Source organism: Anoplophora glabripennis, unplaced genomic scaffold (assembly GCF_000390285.2).
Source record: "Anoplophora glabripennis isolate ALB-LARVAE unplaced genomic scaffold, Agla_2.0 scaffold22, whole genome shotgun sequence".
Lineage (NCBI taxonomy): Eukaryota > Metazoa > Arthropoda > Insecta > Coleoptera > Cerambycidae > Anoplophora > Anoplophora glabripennis.
In genome coordinates this window covers 1,255,243-1,275,156 of record NW_019416298.1, presented here as the reverse complement: position 1 = coordinate 1,275,156, position 19,914 = coordinate 1,255,243, and the positions used below count along the sequence as shown (strand labels likewise).

The 19,914-nt window shown below is 32.8% G+C and overlaps 1 protein-coding gene across 2 annotated transcripts; it reads left to right on the top strand.

Moving 5' to 3' along the window:
• The first annotated feature begins 403 nt into the window (after nt 1-403).
• On the top strand, nt 404-19,197 carry LOC108917321. Of its 2 annotated transcripts, XM_018723868.1 has the most exons (6): nt 404-483; nt 5,030-5,151; nt 8,732-9,257; nt 11,684-11,827; nt 14,157-14,373; nt 16,558-19,197. In XM_018723868.1, exons 2-6 carry the CDS (start codon nt 5,079-5,081, stop codon nt 16,657-16,659), a joined length of 1,062 nt encoding a protein of 353 aa, XP_018579384.1. In that variant the 5' UTR covers nt 404-483; nt 5,030-5,078; the 3' UTR covers nt 16,660-19,197. The 2 variants fall into 2 exon arrangements, with proteins under 2 accessions (XP_018579384.1, XP_018579385.1); XM_018723869.1 differs by lacking the exons at nt 404-483; nt 11,684-11,827 and having other exon boundaries at nt 5,006-5,151.
• The last annotated feature ends 717 nt before the right edge of the window (nt 19,198-19,914 follow it).

Sequence of the window (19,914 nt, the reverse complement as noted above, 5' to 3'; positions counted from 1 at the left end):
CGCTGTATAATTTATTATTTGGGGACTAATACTAATAACACTTTTCTGTTTTATTTCATTCAAACCGGCTTGATACACGCAAGGAACAAAAAAATTATGTTCTCGCTCATCCCTTCGTGCATCGCTCTGACACGCGACTATTTGATTTTATAACGGTCAATTGTCGCAGAATTGCGTAGGTAATTAATTAAATGTTGTTTTTCTTCCGCGCTTGTTTACATATCGCCTGTTTCATCGTTCCACGTGTTTAGTTTTTTAATTAGTCATGACGGTTAGTCTTTAAGACTAATACTTGTTAGTTCTATTAATTCTACTCGTAATAAGTTGGCAGTGTTTACTCGAAATTATAAAATTTCTATTTGGACATTCTGATTCATACATTAAAAATAATAAACATCTATTGGAAAAAGTCTTTAAATAATTTTAATACCGGTTTTGATGTGGTTAGTCTATCCCAGTGGCGGCTCGTGACATTGTGAATAGGTGAGACACGTGGCTTTTTTACTAAGTGGTCAAGAAAGACAAAAAAAATGACGCAGGCAAAAATTTTAGAATTTTTAAGGTCAACCGACTAAATGCATCGTTAGTTGCATTTACAATATTATAGAAAAACTGATGTTCACGAGTAGGATTTTCATTCAGATTTTATAAAAAATAATACGCAACTATTTGGATATTTTATTAAAATCCGTTCTCAAATAATAACTAGGAATAAATTTCCACGTCACTTTTTATTATGGAGATCTTCGCCGATTGCCCTACTATAACCGTAAATTAAAAAAATATATTATTAATAATAATATCAGAACTTAAAAATTGTATTTACAATAAAATTAAGTAAGAGAAAAAAAACAATGTGATATATTATTTTATTAAAAATAACCTTACGATTCGATAGAGGAACGAATTCTAAGCAAAAAATGTTCTATAAGATTTTTTTGTACAGTCAATACTTTTTGAGTTATTTGCGCCTAAACGATGGGGTCAAAAAAACTGCAAATCGCAGAACTTAGAGTGCTTTAAATTCCCTACAAAATGGTTTTTTGAGTAAATTTATAACTTTAAAATTACAAAAGTTACGGTAAAAAAATTAATCGCATTTTTTTCGGTAAAATTTTCGGAGCGTGTAAATTACCATCATCTTTGTGTATTTTGGAAGACTTGTGTACTGATTTGAGTAAGTATTTTAATAATAATAATGGATAAAATTTAAAAAAATTAATTATCACTCATATATAATTTTTAGGAAATTTTTCTATAAGGGGTAGGGTTTTTTCTGAGGGGTAGGTCTTCCATAAGGGTTTTTTGGGTGGCTGAAAAGTGGCAATATATAAAAAGTTTATAATTCAACATATTCATACCATTAAAACATCTCAAGCTTTCATTAATATTTTTTTGTTTATTTTATTATAAGGGATGGTTTTTAAGGGTTGCAACTTTGTAATGAGTCGTAAGCTTTCTAATGAATAACAAAAGAAATGCATATATTGTGAATGTACCAAAAGAATATTTTATAGTGTTAAAAACTGTTTTTTTTTCTATTTTTTTGGCCATGGAAGGGTAGTTTTTAAGGATTTTTAAGGGCTGAAAAGTGATTAAATTTCATAAATTCCTGGAGTGTTGCGTATGACATTACAAGAATGTACAATTCTGTTTCTTAAATCATTTTCATCTACAACTGACGTTGCATAAACAAGCGACTTCAGATGTCCCCAAAAGGAATAGTCCAGAGGATTTAGGTCTGGAGATCATGCTGGCCACGGCTGAGGTCCTCCCCGACCTATCCATCGCTGAGCAAAAGTGTCATTAAGATGTTGGCGAGCATCAAGACTGAAATGAGCAGGTGCCCCGTCGTGCATAAACCACATGTCATTTCTGGTTGCTAGTAGTACATCTTCTAACAGACCAGGCAATGTTTCAGCTAGAAACTGTCTGTAAGTCTCACCATTCAGTCGAGGAGGAAGAAAATGCGGTCCGATGACATGATCACCAATAACTTGGGCCCACACATTCACCGAAAACTGCTGCTGAAATCCACGTTCTCCAATAACATGGGGATTTTCCTAGTTCCAAAAATGATTATTGTGGAAGTTTATGACGGCATCCCGTGAAAAAGTTGCCTCATCTGTGAACATAATTTTAGACGTAAACTTGGGATTCTGCGCAGTTTTTTGGAGAAACCATCGACAATAATCTAACCGTGCAGGAAAATCTCTTGGCAACAGTGGTTGCACGCGTTGAATGTGGTACGGATAAAGTAAATTTGTGTGCAAAACCCTCCAAACACTTTGATGACTTATGTTAAACTGTTCAGATAATCTTCGCGTACTACTTGACGGATTAGCTTCCACTTCTTGTAGGATTGCTTCTTCTAGTTGTGGTGTCATTATTGTTCTCGGTCTACCAATACGTTCAGCGTGAGCATTTAAAGATCCAGTTTCGCACAGTGGAGCCTTATGAAAGTTCTTTCTGATGGAAGTGGTCTATTGGGAAATCGTTCCTGGTAAATTCGACGGGCTTGTGCAGCATTTCCATCTGCTAGCCCATAAATGAAATGTATTTGAGCTTGTTCAACGTTATTCATAGTTAACTGCACACTAAAAGATAGTCAACTGGCAGTATCTTGTCACTTTTAATGCCAAATATCATCGGAATTTTGTTATCACAGGAATTTTTGTATTCAACAAAAAAACATATCTTTAAAATCTTTTTTAATCAGATAAGGTAGGAGAATCGATTATTCTAGTCCAAAATGGCATACAGGGTAGCAGAAAAAAGTTGCGATGGATTAAAGAGGCCGAAATCGTTGCCGGTGGCGCCCTCAAAAAAATACACCTAAATTGACCACAGCTTTGAATTTGTCATTCCAAAAAACCCCCGTGTATGAAATTTCATTAAATTATTTCGAATCAGTCGAAAGATATTTAAGAAAATGCGATTTATTTTCCCAACTTTGACACCCTGTATCTCGGTAACGAAGCACTTGCGGACCGATGTTCATATGCACTTTTTTGCTTAAAATATGACAAGGAATCACCCCTTGAAATTAAAGTCATCACTTAAGATACACCCTGTATATAAAAAACGATAAAGAAAAAATCATAACACGGCGAGGAAAATTAAAATTCGTTGAATCGTTGGCAAATTTCACAAACGATTTTTTTGTTTATAAACAGTATTCAATAATTTAATAAAATATATTTAGTTTATTCCAATTTATTTATACCGTCAGTAGGTAATTCGTGAATAGATATTTCAAAAAGGTATCAATTTCAAAAATCATTCTTGTGAAAATCTGTTTTTTTTTATAAATGCATTGTTCCTTGAAATTCAGAATTGCCAGGAAAGCGCGTGACCTTGAAAATTTTAAAATTTTTCGCCTGCGGCGCCATTTAGAGACTCCGGGCACTTAATATCCCGGAATTCAATTCAACAAATGTAACAAACCTAAGCAGAACCAAGGACATTTAAATAAAGGGGACTTATTTATTTACATTTCTCGATGAAGCCTGGTCTATTCACAGTCTAATTGTATCATTGTTGTCAGCTGTATAATTATACTGGAAATGTACTTAATATTTTTATCACAATTTTCATCACAATTGTGAAAATTATTATTATAGGATAGTATTATTAAGTTATGCATACAATATTGTTAACTTCTGTACATATTAAACTATTTTTCATATTTGCCATGTTTGAAGACTTGGCAACTACGCATTAATTTGTAGCGTGTTCCTCGTTCGTTCTGCCGTGGTTGGCAGAATATGGCGTCTCTTGTTAGAAAATAGTTGTGATTTTAGTAAGTGAAACGTGATTAGTGTTTATACATGTATTTTGGATAAACTTTTAAGGTGTGAATATGGTTAGACAGTGCAGAATTTGTAAGAAATTGGATTATAAACATCCACATCAGCTATCCTTCCACAGGTAAGCGTGCTTGAAGGTGACTTTGGAATGTATATGCAACTGTGGCCATTGTCGTGCGTGTGGGTAACTTTTATTTGAATAACGGTAAAATTTTATAAAACTGACTTGGTATTTTTTTAAAATTTTTGCTGAAATAGTAAGAAAACAATCATATGAACCACGTTTGGCCATTAAAATCAAAGGAAAATGCAGCACCACAAATAAGTTATTAGACGTTATTTATATTTAATATATTTATAGGTATTTCAATGTTATCCCTTATACCCAACATTACAAATTTTAATCATTCATTTTCATTTTCCTCTACGACAAAAACCTTTTAATAAAAACTGAATAAATACAACAGCAAAAATATGGTGGTGGTTTACTTATACATAAAAATACTGAAGATGCAATCGACTGAAAGTTGCATTCATTCAACCATTTGATGTTCTCCTTTGGGAATATATTTTTATGTCTCGCTGAAAATTTGCCTCAGTATTCTAAAAGTGAAATGTGAACGTTTTTAGGATGCTTGGGGATGGTGCAACAAGAAAGAAATGGTTACAGTTGTTGGGATTCCAAGAAGTTATAAAAATATTATATATATTTATTATAAAAATACTATAAAATATTTTATTTTGACCCATCCAAAATGTACGACATTGGAGATGTAATCGCGCGCATCAGTTGGATGAAAATAAAGCCCTCTGCTTTCCCCTTGTCTAGCTTCACCCAACATATGAGATAGACTGTGACACGCATAGTCCCCTTTATTTAAATGTTCTTGAGCAGAACACATTCAATCAATGTTCACGCGCCGCCACTGATTACCCACATATCTGTAGAGCAAAGCAGACATGTCTTATTTTCCGATAAGCATTCCATCTCTAATACAATCACAACAGGCGGAAAATTTTCCGCTCATAAAGATGTCCTTTGTTAGCGCTAAGCAACGGTGCTACAAACAGTCGCCAGGACGACTGTATTTGTTCTGCTGGTTGCAGCTGTCGACGCCTGGGCGTGCCGCAACTCAACCGCCGCGCCATATAAACAAATATCCCTGCCTGGCCTGAAATGTTGTAATATTTATTTTTGTTGATTCGATCAACGTTTTCAGTTTCCTCTAATGAAACCTCTCGAAGCACACGCGATAACAATTACTCGCGATGCCAGTGCACTTCAGGAGGTATTTTCAGATGGTGGAAAAGAGATCTTCGGACGTCAACCCTATGTGGAAAGGTTAGTGGTTTACTTTGTGTGGTTGAAATGAGGGGCTTCCCGCGAATAATCATGCTTTATAAACAGGTAAAACCGCGTTACCTCGAGCCGCAACTTTGTTGACAGTTATGTCATTGACGTTTGAAGTGATGTCATATTGATTTTAATGTCACGCTCGCTTTCTCTGTTTTTTTATTATATTTCCCTTATATTTTTTGAAAATAAATCGGATACGTAACTATTGAAATAATAAGTAATAACTTAAGCGATATAATTCAGTTGTAACTAGAACAAATAAAAGCTTCATATCAGAGAAAAGGAATGTATGCTAATTTATGATAATCACTCACGCAAATTCTTATTTTTTCCTCTTGTGTAGTTTATCCACAGTCACCTTATAATCGGACTTTTATCCACACCATCTAAAGTGATACTTTATCCACCTCTGGAATAAAGTAACTTTATTTCACTAGTAGGGTAATGAAAAAATAATAAACCTGTAATAAAACAAATTTAATTTATTTAGTTATTAAGTAATAGACATTTCGTTTTTTGTTTTATCACATTTAACTTCCTTTCCGTTAATAACAACTCTTGTAGCATTGCTGTCAACATTTTCAGAACGCATAACATCTGCCGAAGTTTGTGAAGAATTTGCACAAGTTACAGATGGCCTTTTTTGCTTTGTATCCTTTCGATTCACTCTTCAAATAAGCAGTAAACTTGTTATATTTTCCAATATTTATATTTTTGTAGACCCTTCAACATCGAATACTTCGACCACATAGATGAAATTGCATATTTTTACTTCAAATTTAAAACATACGCCAGCATGACTTCTTCATTTATTGTCATTACTCTTCTTTTTTTCCTTCATTCTTTAAATTCGACGAACAGTTTTTCGTAATGTTCCCTGAATTTCACTGGCAGTAGCAGTTTATCTTGAGCTTCTTCAACAACAGCCATAGGAACACAATTATTACTCTCTTGCATTTTTACCAATAGTCATTTACAAAAAGTCCAGTTAAATTGGACAAAGCGTTTTCGTTGAGTGACTTATTGGGGAAAAACGCTTTTTTGTATCCTGAATATCGGAACGCCCTGATAGTGGTGGATATGAAAATTTCATTACGCGAAAATAATATTAATTGGTATTGGCAAGATTGGCAAGAACACACCAATAAATATTGGAAAACACATGCGGAGAACGAATGTCCGCAATAAATAAATGATTATTTACCTTGGCAAAATTTCAGCCTCGTTTTAACGATTATAAAAATTATAAACGTAAAATACACAATACACATGCTGAGAAAATCTAATAAATTTAGGTAATATTTTTTTATTGCGATGTTTTGAAATAGGATCGGTAATTCGCATTTACCTAATGTTATTGCCTATTTTTATCGGAATGTCGATAAACTTACTCATATTATGAAACCTTTGAAAGAATGTCGATTTCTATAAAGGACAGAGTATTGGAAGAATTATGTATGTGTGAAACATAATCTCGCTTAAAGGAAATTGATAACCACTTTACAGTCACATTATCTTAAACTATTTTTGCCTTCAGTTTAATATCCTTGAAATTAAACAAACCTTTGAGACAAAAATAATTTTGAATATATTTAAATATTGAATACAGGGTGTATTCTGTGGCCAGAAATAAGGATTCTCTTGTTATATAAATGTGGGGCTTTAGGACAGAACTTTTGTAGAGGTCACTTTTTAAGATAACCTCAAAATTTCCGAGAAAAATGCGTAAAACAGTTTTTTTTCTGATTTTTCGTTTTTTTTCCTCATTTCCGCAAAAATAATTTTTTTTAGATAAAAAAATCAAGTCTCCGAGATATTTATTTTTCCGGTTTGAAACACTTTTTTTTTCAAAGAAAAATTCTACTTAGAAAAATAATCGTACAGAGTTCTGCCGGTAATCATTTTTTTCGTTTTGACATATACTTGTTGGTGAAATAAAAAAATCTGTAATCACAGTTCAAAAACATGCTCAAAAATGCAAAAAAAAAATAAAAAAATACTTAATGAATTTTTCAGTAATTGTTGATAATTTGTTTAAATTAAAAACATTCATAAACTGATTACACCATTCAATTTTACAGAAAAAAATTAAAAAGAAACTGTGTCATTGTTTGACCCAAAACTATTTTTGTACAAATGCACATATGATAAATTATCTTTGGATGATTTGAGAGTTCAGCAATACAGTATTAACTGCAAAGTTTACTGTTGACGCGAAATCTGAAAACCCGAAATTTTGCAAAATCGTTTTATTTTTTTTTCTGGCTTTATTTGAAAACGAATTTTAAAATAAATTGCATACATTGCCACTTTTTTCGCTCTATCCAATGGTGTCAACATTTTTGCAATCCGACGTTTCGTCTTCAAGGGGCCATCATCAGATTAATTTTTTAAATATGTCGCTGCTATTTTTGTGACAAAGTCTTGTCATTTTTAATTCTGAATTAGATGATATTACTATTGTAATCGATTAAAATGGTTTTTAGGTATCATTTAAAGTATAAAGTATATGTCGAAACGAAAAAAATACGATGATTTTTGTAAGTAGAATTTTTCTTTGAAAAAAAAGTGTTTCAAACCGGAAAAAAATGAATATCTCGGAAATTTCTTGATTTTTTTATCTAAGAAAAATTGTGATTATTATTAGAAACGTATACTTTCATCAAGTTTCGTTAAAATTAAATTATTTTTGCGGAAATAAGAAATAAAAAACGAAAAATCAAAATTTTTTTTTCGTTTTTCGCATTTTTCTCGGAAATTTTGAGGTTATGTTAAAAAGTGACCTCTACAAAAGTTGTAGATTTTTGCAGGATCTACAACTTTTGTATTGAATACTTTTTTGTTTGACGTCAAATTTCGCCAGTAAACCCCTCAAATCAACCCTGCGCCGCCCCTGCTCACGCATTTATTTTATTTTTTTTCATTTATTATAAGCCCCTTTACCATTTCCACTTATAAAAGTCCAGGTAACAATTTTTTTTCTCCAAGTGTAATTTAGTTGGACTAATTGGCCATTTCAGCATTTCAACATGCATAAGCCATTATTAAAACTTAATATTTTTAAAAATAAGCTTAATTGGACAATACACAATATTAAATAAGATGACGGCTTCTTATTATTATTGTTTTGCAAGGCCTTCCTAAGATATGTTTAAGTAATTAAAGTACTAACTAAAAATGCACTTGATCAAATAAATCAATTTTGTTGTTAATGGGTTTGGAAAAGAAACAAAAAATGAAGACAGTACAATGGCGCATATGATGACCTATTTTATTTGTAATATTATACAGGGTGATATATAACGTTGGTATTTTTTTTCATACCTACTGTCATACTGAATATGTACACCGAATTTGGTTGAATTATCTCAAGCGGTTTACAAATTAAAAATTGATTTTTTTTTAAATTTTAGACACGCTGTAGCTGGACAATGGCTACCCTAACACCCCACATTTATATAACAAAAAAAAACCTTATATTTGGCCCCTGTATAGTTAAAATTTTGTACTATTATTCTGGGAAATTTCTGGTACACCCATATCATCTCTGTTATTCCTTTCCTAGTTCTTCACGCGCTCCTATTCATCCTGATAGTGGTGATGTCCTTCGTTGCGGCGGTCACCTTCAACGACATCTTCGAATCATTCAGCTACACTTGCATACTGTACGCCAAGCCTACTATCCGCTTGGATAACATCCAGTACCACCCTGCTATTGTCCAAGACATGGAAAATAAGACCGATATATCTACCTCGACCACTGACGAATCTCTTCGAGACGACGACGAGACCACCACCGTCACCGAGTACACAACCGTCGCCTTAACCACCACCCAGGCAGTGGTGAAGACGACCACTAAAGTTACCCCAACCGAAGTGCCCAGTTACGAGATCATAAACAACGAATACTGGATCGTAAATTCTACTTTAAAGGCCAAGATCATGGTGGATTTCGCTTACACCGTTTTTGGATCTAAGAGTGTGTGTAACACGGTCCTATTCTTTCCGTTAGCGACGCTGGTTTTGGGAACTTTTTCTGCAATTATCGTCATGATTTGTGGCAGGGGTGGGAAAGGCTACTCTTCAGAACTGTGAGTGAATTTATGGTAAAATTATAAAGCTGCACTCTCATGTGTCATTTATTATAATTTCCTTAGAGTCATAATCAGCTAGATCACATCTACATGCACCAGGCAAATAAAATTTTTACTCGAAAAAATTCCTATCCGCGAGATTATTGTAAAGGAACATAATACAAGACATCTCTCATCTCGTGAGTCAAATAATTTTAATAGCTAACTTTTCCATTTAAACAAATAAGTGAGGAAAACAGTTTTTTCACTTTGCAGAGAAAACCATCAATTTTAGCGAAAACTGACTCACAGATAGCTTGTAGGGATTAAAATTATCTACAAAATGAGAGTTGTTAAATTAAAATTGGATAATAAACAAAAAAGTTATAGCAAAAAACAAGTAAAGTGCCCATTTCTTAATTTGTTTATAACTATCGCATTTATTGTTAAAATTTTATAAAACCTATGACAAGCTGAGGGTTTTGTCATACTTCAAAAGTGTGCCAAAAGTGGGCGCTGTAGGTGCAATAGTTTTCGCACAATTCAATTTGCTTATAACGGAGGCTCCAAAAGTTATGAACTTTAAGCCTCTGTACAGGCGTTAATTTTCAAGCATACATGATTCTGAAAGCGTCATTGTAATCTTAAAGACGTAATTAAGCGACCTATTAAAAAATATCACCGTTTTTTGTCATTAACATTCACAAATTGTGCAATAAAAAAAACGTGCGTTTTCCGCTTATAAACAATTTGAATAAAATTGTTGCTATCTATGCTACCTCACTGAAAATAGATTCAATGGATAGCTGGCAAAAAAGTACAAATTTAAAAAAACACCCTCTACGACCAACAGGAGCCAAGATAAGAATTTTTCTTTTGATCGTAGCGCAATTGTTTATAAACATTAAGACTTGAATTTTTCGCAAAATGGAGTTTACGACGTAAACTACGATTTCCCGTGAATTGCATTGAAAAATTTGGATAATTAGCGACTCACGAGCCCTTTAAAGAGAAGGTACTTGCTTAGTGAAATGTCCGGTGTGGTGGTGGGGGAAGCTCGTCCAAGCGAGTCGCGCGCGCGAGAAAAGTTCAAATTGATGCGCACTGTAAAATTTTGCAATATCTCGGCTTCTATCCATCGTAGAAACTTCTTTTTTTTTAAACTGGGGTAGCATTTTTTGACTCACAAGATGAGAAATGTCTTGTATTATGTTCCTTTAGACAATTTTACAATAATATCGCGGATAGGAATTTTTTCGAGTTTCTCTTTTTTTTTCGCTAATTTTCCTGGTCTAATCGTTTTTAACAGTAAATTACATTGTTGCGACTAGAGGAAAAAATGTGGTTGTTTTTAATATAATCGTAATGACAGTGTAATTATTAAAGCTGCTCAATGTGATCATCGCCTTGTGCAATGCATAACTCAATCCTCTGTCGAAGTTCTCGTTCGCAATTGTAGTTCTCCATATTGTTTTTCACCTCATCAAACGCTGTATGAATCTTCTCAAAGTTGAAAGTCCAAGCATTCTGTGACGGCCTAATGTTAAATTTGCAGGAATTATTACCTGGACAAAAAAAAATATGGCCGCATAGGAAATTAAATTTTAAATTGAGTTTCTTATTCTTTAAACTCGATCCAAAATGGCGAACATGGCCAAAAACATTCGCAAAGTTGCAAAAAACTGTTTTTCTCAAAATAACTAAAAAACTATAGCTCCGATCGAAAAATTTTAATTGAGAAAGGTGTAGCTTCTAAAAAGATCTTTTTTTTCTTCTTCTGTAACTCATTTACGTTTACGTTCCCGTACTTGCTATTTACTGTAAGTATAGCCTGCGATCGATTTTTTGAAAATATGGCGCTCTCGGAAATTGGCTAAATCTTCTCAGCGTATGACCCTACAGTAATGATTTTTAGTTTATTTCCTTCGTAAAGAGTGTTGTGTTACCATGCTATGAAAGAATTTTGACGATTTTATTAATTTTAAGGATCAAAAAATGACTGAAAAATTGCCCTATTTTTGGGTATGTTGTTTTCATATAACTTTCAATTTTTACTTTATGACAACGATTTTTATAGAAAGAAATTGCTGACATTTTTTCACGAATTTAAAAATATATTTTTCTGACCTGACCAATGAACAATTTTTTTCTCAACCCAGCCAAATTGCTAATTGTTGAATTACATAACCCTCTAGTCGCAGCAATGTAATTTGCTCTTTAGCAACTACCCATACGACCTGTGCAAGTTCAAACCGCGATATTTCAAGAACCTGTCAAAAATCCCGTAGTGCGCTTGTGCTGCCACACACAGACTCACTGCAACAAGGCAATTGAGCGAACTACTACCGCTTTGATCTAGCCGATTAAGGCTTCATTTTCATCAAGAATATATTAGATAAACATTTTAGTTTGTTGTCATCTATGGGCATGCATTTATATTACAGCTTCCCGCAACAATGGATATATGTGTACCCCTTTTTGGTGTTCAGTTTATTAATGATAATAATAAACGCCATCGTGGTAAGTTTTTTCTATAATGGAATGGAGCAATTATGCGCAGAGTTTGAGACGTACACGGGATCAAGCAGGTAATTATTGGTTTAGATTATACAGGGTGTCCCAGAATAACGTGTACAACGGAAGACCACAGATTCGTGGACTCAAAATAGGCAAATTTAGACTAATTCACCCATATCCAAAATCTCTTTAACACCATACATCAATTTTGTAGGAATTGTGAGTTTTAAAAAACACTCTGTATAACATCGAAATTTGTAGATTGAAAGCAAAAGTCCACACCCCAAAAATAATCATAATATCGAATAATACGTAATCGAGTTATTTACAAAATTCAAAAATTTTCGCGAACTTTGAAGCCATCTAGCGGCCCAACGAAGCGATTTCGGATATAGGTGCCTATTTTGAGTGCACGAATCTGTGGTCTTCCGTTGTACACGTTATTTTGGACACCCTGTATAATTGTTTCAATGAGTGTGTCACAAAGTGCTAATAAACCGCCCATGGTTGTCCTTCTGTTCATTCGATGTCGATGAGTAGAGCTCGACATTTACGTGAGATTACTAAGAATTTAAACAAAATTTCAGTTTCTTTGTGGACGGCCTTAGGGGTAATAAAAATATCCAGTACGGCTGCTGTAATGGTCTATTTCATTTAAGCGTTCGACTTTCAATGTGTCTGTCATACTGACAGGAAATTTTACTTTTTTTCTTCAAAACTGCACATGGGCTGAGAATTTTTTTTCTGGCTTAATCAATGCCATTTAGCCTGATTCATCAGCTTCGGTTTGTTTTTTTTTTATTTTCTATACGAATATTTCTCACTGAGATGTCGACTATTGAGAGATGTGACCTTTTTTTTATCATCGATATCTCATCAGCTAATGTCCGCGAGATTATTGTAAAATTGTCTAAAGGAACATAATACAAGACATAAATAAATGAACGATAACTTCATTTATTTAATTAATAATTGTAAAATAATTCCAAAATTGAAATTTTAATTAATATTTCGTTTAACAATAACTTTTGTGACATTTTTGTAAATTAAAAAAAAATCAGTATAAAAGATGCATTTTTTCTAGGGTTCGTAAATATGCCCATTGTTACTTTTTCGTCGAGCTACCCCAGTTTTAAAAAAAAAGTTTCTACGATGAATAGAAGCCGAGATATTGCAAAATTTTACAGCGCGCATCAATTTGAACTTGAGTGAGTCGTTAATTTTCCACATTTTTCAATGCAATTCACGGGAAATCGTAGTTTACGTCGTAAACTTTATTTTGCAAAAAATTGAAGTGTTAATGTTTATAAACAATGGCGATACGATTTAAAAACAAATTTTTATCTTGGCTCCTGTTGGTCGTAGAGGGTGCTTTATTTTTAAATTTGTATATTTTTGCCAGCTATCCATTGCATCTATTTTCCGTGAGGTGGCATAAATAGCAACAATTTTATTCAAATTGTTTATAAGCGAAAAACGCACTGTTTTTAATGCACAATTTGAGAATGTTAATGTAAAAAAAACGGTGATATTTTTTAATAGGTCGCTTAATTACGTCTTTAAGATTACAATGACATTTTCAGAATCATGTTTGGTTGAAAATTAACGCCTGTACAGAGGCTTAAAGTTCATAACTTTTAAAGCCTCCGTTATAAACAAATTGAATTATGCGAAAACTATTGCGCCTACAGCGTCCACTTTTAGCACACTTTTGAAGTATGACAAAACCCTCAACTTGTCATAGGTTTTATAAAATTTTTACAATAAATGCGATAGTTATAAACAAATTAAAAAATGGGCACTTTTCTTGTTTTTTGCAATAACTTTTTTGTTTATTAACCGATTTTGTAGATAATTTTATTCCCTACAAGCTGTCTGCGACTCACTTTTCGCTAAAATTGATGGTTTTCCCTGCAAAGTGAAAAAACTGTTTTCCTCACTTATTTGTTTAAATAGAAAAGTTAGCTAATAAAATTTTTTGTATCACGAGAGAGAGATGTCTTGTATTATGTTCCTTTAGACAATTTTACAATAATCACGCGGATAGGAATTTTTTCGAGTTTCTCTTTTTTTTCGCTAATTTTCCTGGTTTATTAAAGTTTCTTAAAAAATTAAAGGAGCAGATTTATTGTTCCTTAAACATCAATTAATGATTAAGATGAAACAAATTTTGTTTGCGTTATTTTTCTCACAATTTCGCGTTAAATACTCATTAAATATAGAAAAAAAATCTAAATTTTGAAAAAAAAAATAAAATTTTTCAAAAGTTTTTACTGTTTTACAATGAATATTTCAAATGTCGAAAAAAAAATTTTGAAATTAAAAAACAAGTTGTGGAAAGTCAGCTTGTTAATAAATTATTTCTATTTTCCTAACTAAGTGCTGGTTTCAAAATTCCAGTTGTACGAAAAAAATAAACTATCTAACGGATGAAGCGGGATTCGGACTTTTCAATTTGTATCAGTCGTACCACCTTTGCCTCACCTCGTTGTCCACCGAACTCATAATGTGGACCTTACAGGCGTTGCTGATGATTTTCAGAGTTCTCTGTATAGCGGACTTTGATCTAATTATGGTAAACGTTTCGTCCAAGAGACGCCACTCGCTGGGATACGATGTAAGTACATTTTTTTTTTTCGTTAAAGAACAAAACGTTCTGAGATTTTTGTTAAGGAAGATCGGGTGTTTCGCGGGGGATTTCTCAATTATTATTTTTTACCCAATATGCGTAAATAAATGCCAACAGTTGCAACAGAAACTTGGCAACGGCGCACAAGTATGCCGAGAAAATAGCAAAAGCAGGAAAAAAGCTGTTGAAGAGAAGATTGTGGAACCAGAACCTCCGCATACCATTCGAGGGCATCAATTAATCGGCTAGAGTACATGGGACAAAACATGCATTGCTCTTTTTGCAAAGAACTTTTACGTATTTCAGATTATCTACAAACTGTGATCACGAATTGATTTACTATATAAATAAAAAAAGATTTCAAAAACCATATTTCATCTGAAATCACAATTTCTCGTTAAATTTCTAATGACTAATTTGTGTATCGAAACGTTTATTTAAATTTCCCGCCACCTATCGTCATTGTAACTCTATTGCGCTGTTGCCGTTACTCCTTCCCGTTTATTATTTCATGTTTGATAATTTATTTCTGTGAAATGTGCGGTAATCTACTTTTTCACTATGCACGCGCTTCAGAACGTGTGCTAAACTTATTATTAAACAAATAGTGAAGAATTGGAAAAAATTCCATTTTTTTCTCTTTTTTTTCAGCACAGTTCCAAAACTATTCATTTTAGAGAAAAATTGAAGAGGAGAAAAAGATTCGTAATTAAATTTTACACATGATATACCATTTTCAAATAAAAACGTACAACATAATTATTGCAAATATAGCAAAAACAACAAAAAAAAAAGTGAAAAAAATAGCAATATTTTTGAGATTTTTTTAAAAGTACATACTTATATTCATCTTGACCAAAAAAATCTTTTTGATATAATAAAACATCACACCAATTTTCGTTAAAATCGGTCAAATAGTTTTCGAGTAATAATTTTGCAATCCAGATTTTTGGTAAAAAAAAATGAAATTTTTGCAAATTTAATCGAGTCTAAATTAAGACTTCTAGATACGCAAAAATTACGCATATCTTTAAACAATTACCACGGCTCTCCTAATTAACGGATTTCAATTTTTCTGGTCCTTTTCAAGTATCTAGAGATCTTAATTTAGGCTCAGTTAAATTTGCAAAAATTTCAATATTTTTTCAAAAATCTGGATTGCAAAATTATTACTCGAAAACTATCTGACCGATTTTAACGAAAATTGGTGTGATGTTTTATTATATCAAAAAGATTTTTTTGGCTAAGTATGAAGATCCTATCTACGATATAAGTACTTTTTAAAAAATTCGCAAATATATTGTATTTTTTTTTTTGTTTTTTTTTTGCTATATTTGTAATAACTATGTTGTATTTTTTTATTTGAAATAGTATAATGTGTAAAATTTAACAACGAATCTTTTTCTCCTTTTCAATTTTCCTCTAAAATGAATAGTTTTTGAACTGTGTTGGAAAAAAGAGAAAAAAAAACAAATCGACAAATAATTCGAAAATAATTCACAGAATTTGATTTTGCATTGCAAAAATAATATATCTCGATAATACGAAATTGGCTGCATTTTGTCGTAGCACCCGATCGTCCTTAAAACAATGTGCCCTAGGTACTATCTCAGTACGCAGACTTCCCTGAACAGTGTACAATTGACCTTGACCCTTTGACGTGATATCATGGTATTGCAAGTGTGTTTATGTGCGCTAACATTTCAGGGACCTATATTTTGATATTTTGCACTTCCTCACTTGCATTAACATAAATATTCTCGACAATTTCTAGGATCCCTTCAACCAAGCCCTAATGGAGTCCTTCAGGGGAATGAGGAGAATACAGTTAGTCGGTGAACACCACTACGATGACAGCTCGCATGTTAGTCAGTCTCAAGTACGTTCACAAACAACCGGAAAAAAAAAGATTTTCCTCGTTTTAAAAAAGGTTGCGCGCCCTGTTCCCACAACGTCCCTAATTTTCGCAATTTTTTATAGGACACGGTATTCCAATTTCGACCATCCAGGAAGAAAGTCACTTTCCAAGAAAACCATAATAAAGAAAATAACGCCATCGCCACCCCTAAAGTACCAAAGTCTGTAGACGATATCGCATAACCGTAATACATTTTTGCCCTTTCTTTATTTGTAAACGACGCATATTATTAAATCTAATAGTTTTATTTTTAGGTCGACGAGGCTCTGATGAAATCTCACAAACTGAAGAAAGTAACTTTCGAGGACAATGATTGTAAGAGCCGCAATAAAAACGAAGATGTGACGCAAGTTTAACGTACTCGAAAATATACGGTTTAATCTCAGGGTTTATTTAGGTTAAGATGGCAGCACGTCGCATACAACATAACATAACCTTAAAAGTCTAATTTTTATTACAGTATTGTGTCAAAAATTTCAATATTTCACATTCCAGTTTACAAGGTGGTTGAAAAATTTTGATGGCAAATGCTAGGTCATAAGGAATATGTGCCAATGGACGTGTATTTACCAAAAATTACGGGTCATTTTGGTTTTTTATTTAATTTATTTTTCAGCGGCTAGAAACAAATTAGATGTTAATAAAGTAGTCGAAATTGTCAGTTACTTGTAGCTCAAAGTAAAATTAAAATTTTGGTCATAATAAATAAGCGACAATGTGGTTCTTACATTTCTGGCGACATCATCTCGTATACAGGGTGTCCCATCAGGAATCACACTGATCCGATAGATCTGAAAATTTCTGGGACACCCTGTATTTATGGGCTTTGTACCTGACAAAGTGCTCGAATATGACGGGGTTATTTCCCCTTTTTATCAATTACTTAATTTATTTAGTATTGTCTAGGTGTTTATATTTATGAATACAGGATGTTTATAAACTTGGAGACAATTTAAGACCAACAAACATTTTCAATAACACACGCACAGAAGAAAAAAAAATCATGTTTGGTAGACCAGACATCTATGTATTTTGACGTCACGTTAGAACCTTTTTCTAACCTCAAAAAATGTACCGAAATAGCAACTGGTGCTTTCTAATAAAGAGCTCTGTAGCTGTCTTCACAAGAAACAACCGAGCGTGTGGTAAGTTAATGAGAATAGATCACCAAGTACGTATAGGTTAGAATTTCAATCTAACCTTGAAACTTGCGTGAAAGTATTCGATACGTTAAAATTGTGTGGAAATCAGGACGTGACACTCCTATGATACGTTTTTAAAAATGCTGGTACAAATGTGACACACTAGATCTGATCAGATCGAGTATTGACCACTTTCTAACCTCAAAAAAATCGGGTGTGAGATTCACTGTCGCCCGGTTCTTGGGTTAGAGAGTTTGAAGGTTCAGTTTGTAGGGACTCTGTCAAATCGATATATACGAAAACTCGATCGCCCTGAATTTTTTGAGGTTAGGAAGTGACCATTATTCGATTTCGATGTCAAATTTATACTCGGCTCTTTAAAATACCTACTGGAGAAATGACAAAGATAGATACAGATTTTTTTGTTATTTCAACCTTTGTTTTGAGGTTAGAAAAAAATCTTGACCTATAGGGGATTTAGTCTACCGAACATTTTTGTGTTTCTGTGTAATCAAAACATTTGGTATTGCAAAACAGTGCAAGCAGTGCATAAATTGTGAAAACTTATTGGGAACCTCTGGAACAGTGTAGCCGTAGATAGCGCGCCGTGCCATTTTTTGTCCCGTTTTTGTGTACTAAATTGGAAAATTGTTAGCTGTTTTAGATTATCGTCACTTTTACTGCAGTTTTAATTACAGAGGTGCGTCTTATTGTTTGAGTTTCAAGCAAAATTGTTGAGGAGACGTTTAATTGAAGTCATTTATTTTTCTGCGTTTTTACGTTTGCTTAAAGAAATGCAAATAATCACACATAAATGGCCTATCGATATAGTAACAAATGAATGAATGACAATGTGAGTTAATTGCACTGCCCAGCTATCGATGGAGTCAGCGATTCCGAAAATGTTTTTTCGTAGTATGCGGTGAGTGTTAGAAAAAAATTTTATTCCCAAAAAAAATGTTTTCCAAGTTTGTGGACTTCCTGTATAAAAGTACTGAATTTCCGAAGTGTAAATTATTGCAACAAAGGCCAATAGATGATGTTAAAATTCAGTTATTAGTTGTTTGCGTTATAGTTTTTGTGTTCTATAAATCTCAAAAAATAAGTTTACTTACCTCTAGAAGTCTTTGTTCCAAATAAATATGTATATATTGATGTTACAAAAATCCACTTCACACTCCGTGTAACACGTGTAACAACTTAAATTAATTTGTTTTGAACAATTAAATTCCACATAAATCACTTAAATCACCGTTGTACAATTCAAGTTGATGTTGCAGTAATATTTCTTAGGTAAAAGTAATTGAAAGTGTGTATATGTTTTGTACTTCTGTACTGAGTCGAACTAAAAAAAAATAACATCGAAAAAATAAACACTACCAGTGCCTGCATATTAAACATTATGAGTATAATAAAAATGAAAGAGCTAGAATGAAACATAACACATTTTTCTCAAGATATTTTTACGTGATCGTGTTCTCTCAGTGTAGAATTTTAAATTACCGCAAAATATTCGTATAAAAAAAATTGCAAATGCTCATTATATGTGGACCACAATGTGTTGAAATAATTTGTTGATTTTCACTATCAACACTATATGGAAAGCTCAGAGATGTTAAATAATTAGTAGTTTCATGGTTTTTTAAATGAATTACTCCAATATAGTGTTGACAGTCCTTTAGCGCTAATAATCGTATTGTGATAAGAGCTGTATTGTTAATAATATATTTTTATTAAACGCAATGAACATTTCGAGAAGTGATTTTATTAAAACCGATTTTCTGCGTTTACAGAATTTACAAAAAAAAGATTGCCGCCGTACTTTTAAATTTTGGAGTTAATGATATCGTGATCGTAGGTGGCGCACGTATTACTCGTAACGTGCAATAGATGGCGCCACGCATCTGGCCGTTGGGTGACGTCATTGGTATTACAAATCAAATAACGTCGTCAACCTTTATCACGTTAATAAATTTACCTGCTGTGTCATATCAGTTCTTGTTCTTGGGTTTCCTTTATTGTTCGATTGTTTTTAAGTCCTATTGAGCTTATCAAAAAGTATGTCCTAATCTCAAAAAAGTTATGATATAAAATGTCACAGGAAAGGGTCTAGCAGATGGTCAAAAGAACTAATAAACTGTATATGGGCCTTACTGAAAAATTTTATATGGTTGAGGTTAGGATTCCTATATCAGCATTCTTCTTTTACTGTTTTGACGACACAATAGACGGCTTTAAAATAATAATAGCTTTCTGCTAAAATAATCGAGATTGTTCACTATCGACCACATGCATCGAAATATTAGACGGACCTAACACAAAAACCGAGTTATATAATAAAAATATCATTAAGTCATAAAAATACCCAGTACGACAGCTGTCATAATGGTCATTGAAATGCATATTATAACGAGAAATATTAATTTATTAATCTGATATAGAACAATGAAAAATTACAAACCGAGTTCA